We start from the raw sequence: 15,747 nt of genomic DNA on the forward strand, positions 1-15,747 counted from the left end.
GTGAAGCACTGTGAATGGAAAACGACTACAATTAGTATGACCCTTCAAGCACGTCAGCCAGCTTCCATCTACTGCGCGTTAAATGCCCAACTGTGGCAAGAAATATTATGTACATGACAACGGAAAAAACAATTGTGAGCTAAGAGCTGCCAATGCCCTAGGAAAACTTAGAGAGCAATCTGAGAAATCAAAGCTTCCATGAGGAAACCAACGTGCAGCACTGCGTGGAGGTGCTGAGCAAAGCAGCTGCCCCCTCCTGTCCCACCCATCCAACAGCAAGATCTCTCTGCCACACCACATTTAGCAGTAATTTGCTAAACTGAAAAATTCTACAGGTAAAAATCATGCCATTAAGGATCTGAAGGGCTGAAAAAACACCTAAATATCTTTCATGCAGATAGTATGTTTTTCAAGTCAGTATTTACATATATATAGCAACTGCTATCTGCGTCTCTATCACAGTAGTTTGCTGAATACTGGGTAAACTGCTTATTTAGATGAGAATTATACTGCCATTCGTCACTTCTGACACACAGTAAGAAAATTTCACTTGACAGATCTGAAAAAAATACCACCACACCTCAGAACCCACCGTACGGACACCAGCCCTGCATCAGAAGCGATAGCTGAGTGCTGTGAGGACACTGCTGGGAATTCTTACTGCAAGGGAGAGATGACGAATGGCCTCCAAAACGCACACAGACCAGCCCCTTTAGGTGATCCTGCTTCAGCATTCCAGCTGTTTGTCTGTCTGAACTGCACGAGAATTTACTGTAAATCCAGCCTCCGTTGTGGTGGAGCACAAGTCTAGCACCGATTGCACACACACCAGCACAGGGTGTACAGAGGGGATCACAACCAGCAGATGATTGCCTGGCCTCAGCAGCAAGAAACCCGATGAACTTCAGAGTCCAGGCCAGAGCTATACATCGACTTAAGAAATGTCACACTGACATCAGAACTGAATTACAAAGCCAAAATTACATCGTGCTGGATTCTTTTAAGCAGCAACTTGACCCTTAAATGCTCGCACCTATTGTCTTGTGTAAGATTCATAAAATTCTGGATACAGGAGCTAAAAACAAGGATTTCTGAGAAAGAGAATTCACACCTTCTATTTAGGTACCTAAATAGGTGATGATAAATCCTCTATAGAGGGCAGCGGAAAAAACTGAACTTTCTCCACAGCCAATTTAGAGCACCTAAATTAAAACTCCTAAAGATAGATGGCACAAATGCTTCCCTGGATGCCTAGCAAGCGATATCTCCTTATCATGGCCAACTCTTTCAACATACTGGTGTCCAAAACTTGGCTGCTGTAACTGTATTCATTCTCCTCCAGTCGACATTAATATGCATAGCTGGGAGTACAGATCAGAGGTTCAGGCTACTTATTCAGACATCCAAATACAAATTCAAATCATCAATACTTAATTTGCTTGAAAGCAGATGGCTTGAAAAAACAGGCACATTTTCACCATGAAAAACAAACCTGTGCTTGTTACAGATCTTGAGTCAGCCCTGAGTCAATAAAAGACAGTATAATTCTATGGGCTTTCAAGGTGCTCTGATTTAAAACAAGAAATGTTAAAAAAAATCCCACAGTAGTTAATATATCTCCTTTAAATTACATTGTTCAACAAGTTTACACATTGAAAACACTGTCAGAGATGCACTGTAAATCACCAAATTATTTGTAACTGTTGAAACAGAAATCCTGCAACTGAGTTCTGAAAACTAGAAATCCATATCTTATCTAAAGAACTGTTTGCATTTTATCTTAAGAAGGACCACGTTTTACAGATCTGCTGTCCTGTACACCTCAGTTGCAATGGCTGTTGATGGTTAACTACGCTGTCTGAAAAACTAATGCTAGTTAAAGGTACTGTATTCCTCCTACTGAATTTGCTCACTTATCACAGCAAATCACCCCCTCAGTGGTAGCGGCATACAACTGAATACGGGGTTTCACTGGGAAGCAAATTAAAAAAAAAAAATCCAATATAAAACTCCAGAGAGTTGTTAAGACAAAGGAAGTGTCTGAGCTGAGTTTTAAAGCTCAGTAATTCATAATTCCACGTGGATAAGATGGTGTTACAAGAGCTGTGTCAGCACATCTGAAACGTTAGTGGAAACTCTTTACCTCACTATTACAGCTAAAGGCATTACTACTATCAACCTATGACTAAAATCACAATGAGCTTCCAGGAGGACGTATAAAATATTTTTGCCCAAGGACACTCTTGCAGGACAGGGTCTGTAATTATGAGACTGCTACACTATGGATAAACACAACACATGTAAATTGAAATTCTAAGTTATGTATTTAGGTCATTTGTTTATGTATTTGACAGATATCTCTTTTCACCGGAACATCTCCTCTTAAAAAAAACAATTTCAAGTAAGCAACCTTTCTAAGCCTCACTCTTCCTTTCGAGGTTTGTTTAAAACAGTTTTATAGGTGCAGCCTGGTCTTTTCAAGAGCTGGTCATCTATTCTGGACTAGCACCTTACGGTGCAAACCAGTCAGCTCAGTTGCTGTCCCACGTTTTGTTAGTGATCCTGGAGAATTTTTAGGCGTCTTATAAACTACCGTAGACATGTGTCGATATTTTTTAAGTGTTAATGTATTTAGGAAGAGGGAATACACTTTTTTCAAGAAGTTCATGGCAGTGGTTTAAAAACAAACCATGTTCTGAAGTATATTAAAAAAGCAAGTAACAAAGTGCAATTGATCATGCGTGTACACACATTTCAAATGGAGCAATCTATTTTGCTGCCTTTCTGGCATATAAAGCCAGAAATTATTACTTATATCAAGCACAGGTGGTAAGTGTGGTGGATGTCTGAAGCAGCAGTGAAGATCTTTCCTCTAAACCCTCAGCCTAAGCAGTCTTTCAGAAACACCTCTCCCACCACCTTCCCCCGAGCACCACTCTACTGCTGTAGCTGCTCTCCCTTCAGAAGGAGCAGTCACCGAGCCGCTTCACAACTCCTTGCGGGCAGCCCCAGCAGCTGGCAGCAACTTAAAGGTCTGCTCGCTCTGTCAGATGAGAACTGCGGATTCCTTCGGCTCCCAGAGCTGCGGTCACTCGGAGCAGACAAGCACCAGAAGGACAAATACCTCCGAGAGCGCGGAAACTTTACATCGGCCTCCCTCGCCGCCCTGCTCACCTAAGGAGTAAGTCCTAGCCTCGGACTAATCGCCGGGGGCTGGCCTGAGCCCACAGGCTTCACGCTGGGCATCACTCGGAGCCTGCTGGCTGCGTGTCAGCTGGAGCGGAGCCCGGTGGAAGCTGCCCTGTCAGGGGAGGCTCTTTCCTTCCAGGTGCGAGCCCGATCAGCCCGCACAGAAACACCGCGGGCAGCCGGGGGACCGCAGGGCGAGCACGGCCACCGCGCCTCCAGCCCCGTGGGCTCACGCTGGGGGCACAAAGAGCACAAAGGAGCCGCGGGCACCCCCCGGGCTGCCGGCTCACATGATCGCGGGGCAGGCGGCGAGCAGGCACTGCCTAACAAGGGCAGGAAACCGCACGGCGCTGCCTTCCCTGCCGGGGACGCTCCCCGCAGCCGCCGCCGCCGAGCGCACGGAGCCCGCCCGCCCGCTCGCCCTCTCGGCACCCCGCGGGGTGGGACGGGCACCGGGGGGGTGGGGGGCAGACCCCGGCCCCTCTCGGCCCTCCGCAGCCGCCCCCAGCCCCTGAGGAGGAACAAAAGGGCCGCAGGTCGCTCCCCGCCGGGGCAGGGGGCGGAAGGGGAGGGAGGGAGGGAGGGAGGGAGGGAGAGCGCGGGCCGGGAGCAGCGCGGAGCCCCGGAGGGGGGCAGCGCGGGCCGGCTCCCGACCCCCATCCCGCAACTTTCCACCCCCACCCCCCCCTGCCCCGTACCTCCGCGCCGCTCTCGGCCGCGCTGTCCACAGCCATCTTCTGCCAGGGGTCCGCCAGCTGAGCCAGGGGCATCTTCCCCGCGCCGCTCCCGCAGCCTCCGCGCTCCGGGGGCGGAGAGCCCTACGGCAGGGCGCGGGACGCCCCGGCCGGCTCTGGCTCCGGCTCCGGCTCTGGCTCCGGTAGCGGCAGCGAGCGAGCGGTGCCCGCAGCCGCTGTCCCTCCGTCCCTCCCCGCCGCCAGGCGGGGCCGCGCTTCCGCCCTCCCCCCGGCCCAGCCGCCCGGGCACGGCTTCCGCTCACAACATGGCGCCCGGCCCCTACCTGCCCGCCCAGCGGCGCCTGCGCGCCCCGCCGCGGGGCGGCCCCCGCAGGTGCCGGGGGAGAGGCGGCGGAGGGGCCCGCTGGAGGTTTTAGCTCGTCCCCGCCGGTCCCCCGCCCGTTAAGCAGCCGGGCTGGGGCTCCCCGAAGTCCGTGCCTCTGTAGGGTTGTGCCCGTCACCTCCGCTAAGCGTGGTTCGAGCCGAGCCGTGACCCGCAGGGCTGTCAGAAAGCCCCGCCGAGGGCTGGCGCTGCTCAGGGAAATGAGTCGGGGGAGTGTGTGGTGGGGGGCAGGCTAAAAGTTTGTCTGTGTAAACAGAAGAGGGGATGGAGGTGCTGGGGGCAAGCGAGGGAGACGTAGTGCTGTGCAGAGGACCATTAGGCAAAGAGGGGAAGGAATTAAGATGCAGAAACCTGCTCTTAAATCAACGCCGTTGGAGCGGCGGTTGGGCTGTGTGAGTAAGAGTTAGCTCAGAGCAGATAAGTCATATTTCTGCAGGCCATGAGACGTGAAGATAAAGCTGTCAAAAAGCCCCACAGGTTCTGAAAGGAGTGCCTATTTTACTCCTTTTCATCCTCAGCTGCTAGCTAGTACACAAACACTTGACTTAAACGTATACTGAGATTCAGAAATGTATGCAGTCTCATACGGTTCTCTTAAGATGTTAAGCGCTGTAATAAACACCCACCCTTTTGCAACATCAGATAGTTTGGCTGACGCAGAAGAATCCTTGAAACATTAGACCAGCGACTGAGGAGGGGTACGGATGTCAAGCATCTTGTTATCAAAGCCAGAGTTTTCAGAGCAGTGTTTGAGAGGGCTACATCATTTTGAACAGCCCCCGCTGTACCAAAGCATGTCCAGATTTTACAGGTAACTTGTGCTGTTCCAACTTTGATAGCAGGTAAATTTTTTTTTTATTTATTTATTTTCCTTTTTCTGGTGTGTGTGTGTGGCACGGCTAGAGTGCTGGTAGTTAAAAATCAGTTTGTTTGTGTGTGCACAAATGCATGTCCTGTCCACGCACACGTCATTGTGGTGAACACAGGCTACTTCCGTTTCTGCTGGGTAGCATTTTTTTCATCCCACTTTATATTTATGTGAGCGTAAATATCTGTCTACAAAGAGGTACGAAGGAGTAGATGGGGAGTTGCTCATGGTGAATCAGGCTTCAGCTGAGAGGCTTTCATGTCTGGAGTAAAAGGTCAGAGTTGAACGATCCCTTTAAGCCTTCGCTACTGCCAGGAGAAGCAGCTGTGCCCTCCCCTTGCTCACTGCCTGTTCACTTGCATCACCCTCCCTTTTGAAGTGGTGCAATTACTTGTGCTGCCACGTGGTGAATTAGACCGGGGAGTAGATCTAGGTAAAATCTAATTCTACCGTTTTTGTCTTCTCCGCTGTCCTCAAGCAACAAAACGAACAAAACCACCACCACAGCAAAGCAACAACAAAACAACTAAAATCAACCCCAAAACAAATACAACCAAAACAAACAAACAAAAAACTTACAACACAACCCTATTGAAATTTGAGTTAAAGGTTGAAGAGAATTCAGGATGGCTTCCTTCAAAAACACGGGCAATTTGTAAAACTCTGGCCAGTTGTTTGTTTGAAATTTAGAGCGAGGTAACAAAAAACTGGACAATTAAGTCGTGCTTGGCAGCCTTCAAGATTAGCCTAACAGCAAGGACTGACTTTTTTTTTTTTTGGTAGTTTCATTAGCACCAGGTCACTTTAGTCTCAAGGTGGCTTCTGGAACTTTGAATAGAAAGCTCATATTCACAGCAGCCATACAGCATTTGACACACAAATAAGGAAATAAGGATTTTTGAATCCATGTAAGAGTCCATGAAGAAAAAAAGTTTCCATACATCCTTCTGGAAACAATTTCTGTTCCTTCAGAGGCATATCTCACTTTAATTGTTTCGTACCTGCATCAACTACACAGTCAGGTACATACATCTGAGACTTGCTGTTAGAGAAAAGAATCTGGTCACCTGGAAGGTGGCAACCAAAACAGAAAAAGATATTAACAAAGCTTTTGTTTAACATAATTCAAGCAATCCCTCTTTATGTGGAGATTTTTTTCTCCACATATTAAATTAAAGTTTCCATGATCTCCTCTTTTCCTTTCATATTTGTCTGTTCCTTTCCTGCCATAGGTACCTGTTCTGAATTACTTATTTGAATTTGAAACTCTTTTTAGATGGAGATTGGGTGTTACATTTCAGGTGTTACTCTGAATTTTTGTATGTTGGTCATTTTCTGTCTTTCCATGTATGCAGTCATCCAATCCAGAAAAAACAAGGGCAAAGATCTTATGTGGTAGCATATAAGAGGACTGCAAACAGTAGAAATCTGACCTTTTCTCAGGCACAGAAATGCAGAGGGTAGGCAGAATTATGCCATTTCATTGTTCGGGGGGGTTGAGTATTATCACACCACACATTTAAATTTTATAAGGGAAGAAGTTGCATTTGGATCTTAATAGGGGCTACCTTGCAAGAACAGACTTGAGGACAAAAAAACTGTCTTGAAATTTTCTCCACGGGGAAGAGAAACATACCAGTTAATCCCTGGGAGATGTAGGGCATTCCGTCTTTCAGATCTTGCTAGACTCAGAGTTGGATTGTCCTCACAGTGAGAAGTAAGATACTGAAGGTATTTTGCCTCAAGACAGCAGCTCCTATGTTTCATTCCTGTTCTCTCAGGCCAAAGCAAGATCTTTGTTTCACCCATGGCAGCAGACCTTTCCTTTTAACTTAATTTCCTCTAAGCACAGCTATCACCACTTAAATGTAGTCACTGCTATTAACTCTGTCACCAGACTCAGCAAGGGTTGGTTTCACCTTTGCATAAGTGGTTGCAATAATTTTGCATCCACACAGATGTTATACATGCATTGCACCTGAAAAAGTGATCACATTCATTAGGAAGAAGTAGCATATGGCACTGCAATTACAGTACTGTATAAAATCTTGTTAACCTGTCAACATAGGAATTAAGTGAGCTTCACAAGCTGCACTTTTTTTTTTAATTATTTATAATTTTTTTATTTACAAGTAATATCTCCCCTTTCAAACCATATTGAAAGGGGAGATATTACTTGTGAGTCATAGAAATTGGGGAACTTTGCTTATTTGCAGTGGCATCTAATGCATCTACTTCCTCTTTGTATTTAAGGCAAAATTCTTGGCAAAGTTAGTAAATCACCATAGTCATACCACCAGAAGAACAATTAGTAAGTATAAAAAAGGTTTAGTTTGCTAGTATTGCTATAAGAGTAGTAATTGGAAGCTAGAACTTCCATTTTTAAAATACGAAGAAAAGGGAGGGAACTGCATAGCAAACTGAAATTATGGCAACAAAAAACACAAATTCCACACTCATATAGGTGTAGTGTATTAGGTGTGAATTATTGTGCAGTATGTTCTGATTACAGTGAGTAGAATATGAAAGGGTAAATGCGTTCTGAAAGTGCAAATTGAAATTCAGTTGTAGGTATTATGATCATAGTACTGAGGCATATAATTTGAATTTAATGCACAAAAATACACAGAAGTTACTGTTCAAATTTACATGTAAAAAACATCAGAGGAGTTAAAGAGAAAATCAGTACAATTTGTTTGTTTAGCTAGCAGAGGCAGAGTCTCTTGCTCTCGGGACACCTGAATTCAGTTCCTAGCAGATCACAAAGGACAATTGTGTAATTTGGTAAGTCACTTAATATAGATGAGATTCATCTAAGGACGCTTAATCTTTCTTAATGATGTTTTCAAAAGAGTGAAGAGGCCTTGATTGGGGAAGAGTAAATACATCCTGCCGGAATAGAATAAGGAAGCCTTAGTGGTAATTAGAACTGGTTGCTCTGTGCTTTGGATGCAAATATAAGGAACGTCTCCTTAACCTCATTGGGATATTGAAAGCATGGTTTCATTGATGTTTGGAGAGCTGATGAAGACCAGGGAGAGAAATAAAGTGCTGAAAGAAGTTCCCAGCTGGTGTGAGTTGCTGTAGCAGAGGCACCAGAAGTCGTGTAGTCTGCCCCCATATGTATAGAATCATCTATGTAAACCAGGGTTACAGAGAGTTATAACAGAATTAAAAAGGGAAAAACTGAAGTGAACAACTATTGTGGATAGAGACCTGACCTGGCCTTGCAAAAAAAAAAAAAAAAAAAAAATAATCTGCTGAAGGGTGCTTTCACTGTTACAGTCCCCTGGATGATGGAATCGTACTGGAATGCAAACATTTCCTACAATTTCCTCTGGCAGACTTTTCTTTGAAGTTCTGATCCTGCAAATGTAGTAGAAGATACAATAATGCCAATAAGAATACTTCTAAATCCTACCTATATTAGGGATGTGGTATCTGACTCACCACTTAAAACTCTAGCTTGTCTGTGTATGCATATATATGTATGTTTATATCACAGTACACCGGTATCACAAGAGTAAAGCGTAATGGATCAGATTTCATGGTATTGCTGATCTGAGTTTTATCTGTGGTTACAGTACTAGCAGGAAATATTGTGCCTGTGGTTTCTATATCCTGAGTGGAAATGTGGAATTCAATAAAATACGGTCTCATTACCTGTCTCCAACATATGTTCTCATTTTAGCGTTTCTGTACATATGGATAGCTCAGATTTATCTTCCGAATGACAATGCTTATCCTGTTCACCGCAGAATATGAGAAAGCTTTTGCTGAGCTTCAAAGTCTTGCATGGAAACCTGCTATCAAATACTGAGTTCAAGTTACCACCCTGTTATGGTGGGACGTCGAGAAGAATACCCGAATTCCAGATGGTGGTATTTTGACACAGAAAGGAAATGGTACAGTATAAACAAGGATCAGTCTCTGTGGGTCAGGGTTCTGCTGGGTTACATATTACATAGGGTAGCTGTTCACAAGCAAAAAGATACAAAGTTGATGGAAGTAGAATATGAGACTCTGTTGTGTTTATACAAGGCTAGTATAACAGTAACAAACTTGTCAGCCTCACAAGTCACTGCTATAAAACACACTAGGCCCAGGGAGACCACAGTGCTGTACATACGCTGCCCGTCTCCTCCCCCAGACCTAGGAGTTTAAGGATCACATATCCTTCTGTTATTGTTATCAAATTAGGTCTGATTTAAAGAGGCTACTGACAAGAAAAGCACAGTTTATCCAGCTCTTCTGTGTTGTAACATTGCTACCTCCATTTCCTGATTTTGTGCTATAGCCCGCTCCCAGTTAAATTGTCTTAATATCCTCCCCCGTTACTGGCTCTCTTCAAAAGCTACCCACCAAATCATCTGCTCTAACGATCTAACTCTTCACTTCCTTTTATAGATTATCCAGTGTCTCTTAGCCAAGAATCCCTTTTAGATCCAGAAAGCTTTATTTTCTCTTTCCTGCCCCTTAATTATACAAAAAAGGATTCTCCTGACTGAGCTAACATCTATCCTTTATCATGTTGAACAACACCTGATCCTCATTCCCAGCAGTCTGCTAATCTCTTCTGGAATACTTCCTGTTAAAGTGATCAGACATACACATACAGTTTGCTACCCCTGTTTCTTTGCAACAGTAAAAGGTCTGCGTGCTTTCTCTGGATGGTTCACTCACTCTTTCACCAGCATCTCACAGTTGTGCCTTGTCTTTTTCCCTGTAGAAAACCAAGCAGTGCCTTTCTGAGGGGGGCCCAGGTCTGTAGCCAGACACCTTGTCCATAAATCCTCTCCAGTACAAAAATAAGACCTGTAGTGTCATCAAATGTAAATCACCAGGGGTTGTCATTGTACCTGGTGTACAGTACGTAGTATTTTTCCCACCTGCTTCTATGGTGTCTCCTGTTCCCTTGCACCTGGGAGCTCCTGCTGTGAGCCCTGGCCTCACTGTAATTCAGAAATGTGACTGATTCACTCCCATGCCTAGTTGATGTGTCTTCTGTGAATAAGAAATGTCACTGATGACTGACTTACCCTGAAGTGTTTTTTCACTACTCACAACCCAACTAGGGGCTGGCAAACTCCAAACAGTGCAGGCACTTCTCCTTCCAGCAGGATCATGGGTCCCTTGGGTGATTTACTGATGTAAAGGGCAGATGCCTACTCTGAATATGGACATTTTAGACCTCCAGCAGTAGCTTCAGGACCTCGTGATGAGGCAGTCCCACAGTGAGTACTCATTTCCATCACCCAAAACCAGAGTTTACTGAAAGAGAGGAATGAATGTGATGGAAATCATCTCGATTTCTGGAAGGACTGAAGAGAAGCATATTGTCTGAAACATCCTTGTCCCCCTCATGGGTTACACACTTTGTCCCTGCTGTGTTGACCCACTTTGCCCTTTCTGATGGAGCAAAGACTTGCTCCAGCATCACTGCCTTGCCAAAAGGAGTAGCAAGACGAGGAGACATCAACATTTATGCAGTGTTGCAGAGCAGCTGATTGCTGCGTTTTTTGATGTGGTCCCTTATTTGGAGCTGCGGTGTTGCAAAAATGTATACATGCAACAGATGAGTCAGAAACTATAAAGTCTGTGCTGTTTGAGCTGTAAAAGGTTCTGAGTTACGGTGTGCTTAAGCTAATAAGTGGTATGGACTTGACCTACTCCTAGATCACACAAGATATTTCAGGTAGAGGAGGGGAGGCTGTGGAAGTTTTTTGACTTGTTGATCATTCCAGTAAGTGAAAACGAAGGTAGAGCAATATGTAGGAGGAAACAGAAAAGGGATGCTGAGAATAGGTGAGGGCTGTTTAAACAGGGAAGAGGAGAAAGCACAAAACAATTCTAGAGATCGTGTAAGGATCAGTTGTGCCTTGAAAATTAATAGCCAGGTAATTCTATATACGAATTTTTGTGTCAGTATTTAGTGAATCACAGGAAACTGGAAATGCTGATGTGTTAACAGTGATAAACCATAGAGAAGCTCTAAGCAGTTGTAGAGATGTGCCAATGTTTTCTTTTTTAGGGCCACTTGATACAAGATTAATGAAGCAAACATCCATTCAGTGTCTCATTAAATCAATTACAACCAGATAAAATGTCCAGTGGCTTCAGCTAAATGTTTGCAGTAAGAAGCAAATTTTCAGCCATCAGTGGGCCTACAAGTTAATAGAGTCTTTGGTATTAAATCACCACAGACAGTAGAAGGGATTAAGCAGGTTGTCAGGATCATATTCCTCCCCTACCGATTCACTTGTAGCAAAAATGAAACTTTGTCTGGCTTCAAAGAAGCTATTTAAAAAAAAAAATAAAAATCACCATTTTCAGGAAGGAATGACGTTATTTTGCCTGCTTTAGCCGAATGAATGCCTCTGTGCTGTGCACAAATGAGCTGCTTGCCCTAGTTGAATAAAAACTACGACAAGGGCTTTGATCAGTGTTGACAGTGTTCCTGCAGTATTTCAGTGTCTCGTTCCTTTGTGCTTTCTAGAACCACTACTAATGACGTTGGTTAAGAGAGACTGCAAATTGCAATAAGATGGCCATCTCCAGAGAGCGCTGAATTAGCCTGTTGCAAGGATTCTTTAATTATTAATGTCATTGCTACAGATTTATTTTTTTTGTTTTAATAGTTTCTAAAGACAAAGAGATCCTTTATGAGCTCCTTAAAAGAACCACTTGTCTATATTACAAAATTTGTCCACTTTAGTCCACAAAAACTCCTTTTACATTAGTGACACACCAATGCTCTTGTTTAAAGGGTTACATTCCACACTGGGTTTATTTTTCCTTGGAGACAAGCAGGAAATCTGTCACTAATTTCCTTCCAGCCAGCTCTGACTGCCTTTTCTCAGTCCTCTTAATCCTCTGCAAATTTCTCCTGTTTTATCTTCTGAGTACAGTTCTGGTTCTCTTAACTTCACTCTTGCGTTCCTCTTGAGGTATTCTTCATCCCTCATAGGCAGCCCCAAGTTGGCACTTCGCAGAAGAAGCAGATAACCTGCTCTCCCTGTTCACCCACCCACCTTGTGCACATCTATTTCCTCACATAGCACATTACTCTTTCCTTGTCCAGTCATCCTTATTCTCACCTCATTGCATGCAGTGTGTCCAAAACTGTTTCCCCTTTTCCCACCCAAACTCTTTCTTTTAATAACTTCCCACCTGCCATACAAGAAACCTCTCTAATCCTCATTGTCAAGTCATCAGCTTCTCATTAAGTCGTGTGCCTTCACGAGCTGTGTATTTGCAATTCAGCATTTCCTGCCTATTGCTGCTGCCAGAAATTGCAGTCCTGTTGTTGCAAGGCTCTCCTCATTTCTCATCACTCACCAACAAAGCCAGGCTCCTCTGATCTCTCTTGTCATTTTCTTGCCCCTTCACTTCTTTCTGCTCCTTATCCAGGTTCACCTCTGTGGCCCAGCAGAATTCTGTCCCTGGCTTACTGCAGTTATTTTATCCTTTACCTTTTTCACGGTTTCATATCCTTCTTTCCTGCTTTGTCTCTTGTGTTTCTCAGCCTCATGCATTTTTTATGTCACTCTGTGCTTCAGGCCTCTCACGTAAAAAGCCCTGCTTTTCCCCAAATTCCCTCAAGTTTTCTTGTATCCAGCTCAACAGTGTCTTTCAACTGCTGTCCCAGAAACTGTATTTTTCCAAAGTTAGACAGTAAACTCTTCAAAGCATGGCTTTAGTAATGTCAAAAAGCAGAAGCCTTTCCACCTCCACTTTAAAAGCAGTGAGTGCATTTTGGAGAGAGATTTTGGCAGATGTAGAACCACGTTCTGTGTTGTCCTTCAGGGCTGACACAGTGGGTATCTAAAGACTGAGAGACCCTAAATAAGGTCAGTTTTGTACATTTTGGCAAACAATTTAAGCTCTTCCCAGTTTTATTTAGAAATTCTGAAGTACTTGAAGGAGGTGTTCCCATTTAATACAAAGATGAAATTGCTCTAAGCCTGAGGTATATGTAGCTCCCTAAAAATAAATAAATAAATACATAAATCATATTCAATTGCAAGTCTTTGAAAAATGCATGTGTACTTTTAGGCACATAATGACAATTGAAAAAAAACCTACTCTGAAGGAGTGGGTGTACAAGCAAATATATTAGGAGCAGGCATGAGAGAAAGTTCATCTTCCCTTTTCTCATGTTTGCTTCTCCTCTACTAGTGCTGTGCAGACTGAAAATAACTCCTCTCACAGTGATGGCATCACCATTACAGGCACACTGTCAACATAATTTGTTTTCTGACTTCAGCAGGGGAAATAGACTCTGACTGCTGACTCACTTGTTAGGTCTGAAGTGAAGTAGTTATGTTTATTTCATCTATTTGGCAATGAGATTGCTGTTTTAAATATCCACCACCTTTGTAGCAGATATAGGTACTCATATCCAGGAAGAAGAAAGGAAATAAAGGGTCTGAAGTAACTGCACTCTGTTGTCACAGAGCAGATGTGGTATAAAGCAAGGATTTGCAAGATTTTGGCAGAGTTGTCCTGTTGAATGGTTTTCCGTTTTCATACTGGACCACAGTGCAGAGATGACCTTAACTTCAGTGGTAAGGCTGAGAAGCAGTGATGTCAGTGAGAGATGGGCTGGCTGCTGATCCATCACTCCCATGTTTTTATTTTTCTCTCTTGGCCTGCCCCCTAATGTCTCTTCAAGCTGAAGTGAAGAAGTCGGTGTGTAAATGAACCAATTTTGAACATGAGGGTGCTCTGACTTAGTTATCTGTTGTTTTCCATGTACCTGTGAGGTTGTGGCAGAATTTACCTTGCCCACAACGAATATTTTTTGATGTCTACATTACATACTTTACATACATTTTGAAAAAAGGGATTGCAGTTTAGTTTGGACTGGCAAAGTAGCAGCAAGCAGAGACTCTTCCTAAGAACATAACTTTCTTTTTGACTCTCCTTCTTTATTTAACTACCCGGGGCCCCAGTCCTCTGCTGGTGGAAGATGAGAGGAGCTCCACCTTTTTTAACCACTTTGCATCTCCTGGGCTTTTAAACCTTTATCTACCTTTGTCTCCTAAGCAAAATGGAATTGTGGTAGTAATCTTAAAAAAAAAAAGAAAAAAAAAAGGCACATTTAAGAGCAATGAAAGGCTCTAAATATTTATAGCAAGGAAGAACATACACAAGAAATAATTCCAAAAAGATACAGATTGTTTCAGCCCTGTGGTTTTCCTCAGGATGTTTAAGTAGTGTTGCCTTAGTTTCATTTTACTTTTCTGTAATCTTTAGAAGTTATTTAACATCAGACCTATCATATTTTTTATCTTTACCTTATTAGTTTTCAGTTTCTCCTTCTAGAGTTTAGGTTGGGAACTACTCTTGCTGTTTTTTCACCTTTTTGTTAGGCTTCAGGACAATGCAGAAAAAAAAAACAAAAACATGCTGGCATATTTCTGAATTCTAATGAACTCTTTTTTTTTTTTTTTTTTTTTTTTTTGGTCGTAGTTTTAATTATGTGCATGTATTTTAATAATAGGTCTGAGTATTTCTGTAGGAAATAAATGTGGAGTTCTAGAAATTGATGTTGCAACAACTTTAGCAATATTCTTTTGTATGGCAATATTCTTTTATTACTCTTTCCCCTACAACTGGGATTAATTTCAATAGTACAATGTATCTTCTTATAAACTAACTGTTAAAACTAATGACAATATCTAATTTAAATACATGGAAAGATAATATACTATTGCATTAAAACAATGAATACAGTAATTTTCCCTTTGAAACCATAGGCATAATTCAAATAAATCCTTACAGTAGAAAAACTCAATCTAAATTTTTAACTTTTAAATCAGCAATCTTCATTCAGACCTAGAAGATTGCTGCATAGTATCCTTCAACCTAGGAGCTTTGCAATAGCTGTCAAAACAACTGCCTAGTATAACACCATGTAGTTAAGACATTGTCTCTATACTCAACATGAGCATGGTCATTTTTAGGATGGTGTGGAGAAGACTCATCCTAATGCTGCAGATTGAAGGAGTCTGATTTAATCCTGTTTTAGGAATCCCTGAAGAGTCAGGACAGGGTGAATTCATGGTCAGATTAATTTTGTTCTAAATACTGTACTGAGTCATCTACAAGGGTGAGATAAGGCATTAGGCTGATGGAGCATGGTTTATGGCTTAAATGACTACACCAACAAACACAGTTTCTGTGAAAATGTCCCAATGTTTCTTTTCCAGACAGCAATGGTTAAGTATTAAGGAATGCTTCCTTTTACTCATGGACTGGTAAAGGACTTTACCAGAGAGAATTGAAATTTCCAGGTATCAAGAGCTGTGTGTCATAAACAAAACTAGGAGAGGCTTTGTTTCCCATCCCACACTGGCATCTCAAATGTTCATTCTTAGCTTTGCTTCTTAACTTGGCATACTCCTTGGTGAGCTCTTCACATTAGCGGCTCTGCATCCTACAAAGAGGCCTATATGCAGGCGTTTCTAAAAGCAAAGACCACTGAAAGCTCATGGGAAGCTCTTCATCATTTTGTCTGATGAAGTACCAAATAAATCTTAATTAGAAACCTCAGGATTTGGCCCAGAGAATACTTGAGTAAATCATTCTTCAGTGTTACTACTAACAGT

The 15,747-nt window shown here is 43.0% G+C and overlaps 1 protein-coding gene across 2 annotated transcripts in view; it reads right to left on the bottom strand.

The window, feature by feature from the left end:
* Positions 1 to 4,155, bottom strand: part of RPS6KA3 (ribosomal protein S6 kinase A3) — a 75,675-nt gene extending 71,520 nt beyond the window's left edge. Inside the window, exon 1 of one of the 2 annotated variants that reach the window (XM_084283384.1) lies at positions 3,888 to 4,155. In XM_084283384.1, the coding sequence (XP_084139510.1) occupies positions 3,888 to 3,959 (72 nt within the window). In that variant the 5' untranslated portion in view covers positions 3,960 to 4,155. The remainder of the gene's footprint in view (positions 1 to 3,887) is intronic. The other variant, XM_084283383.1, reaches the window with a different exon arrangement.
* Positions 4,156 to 15,747: the final 11,592 nt, after the last annotated feature.

The sequence above is a fragment of the Netta rufina genome (genome assembly GCF_964035555.1).
Source record: "Netta rufina genome assembly, chromosome: 1".
In the NCBI taxonomy this organism is placed as follows: Eukaryota; Metazoa; Chordata; class Aves; order Anseriformes; family Anatidae; genus Netta; species Netta rufina.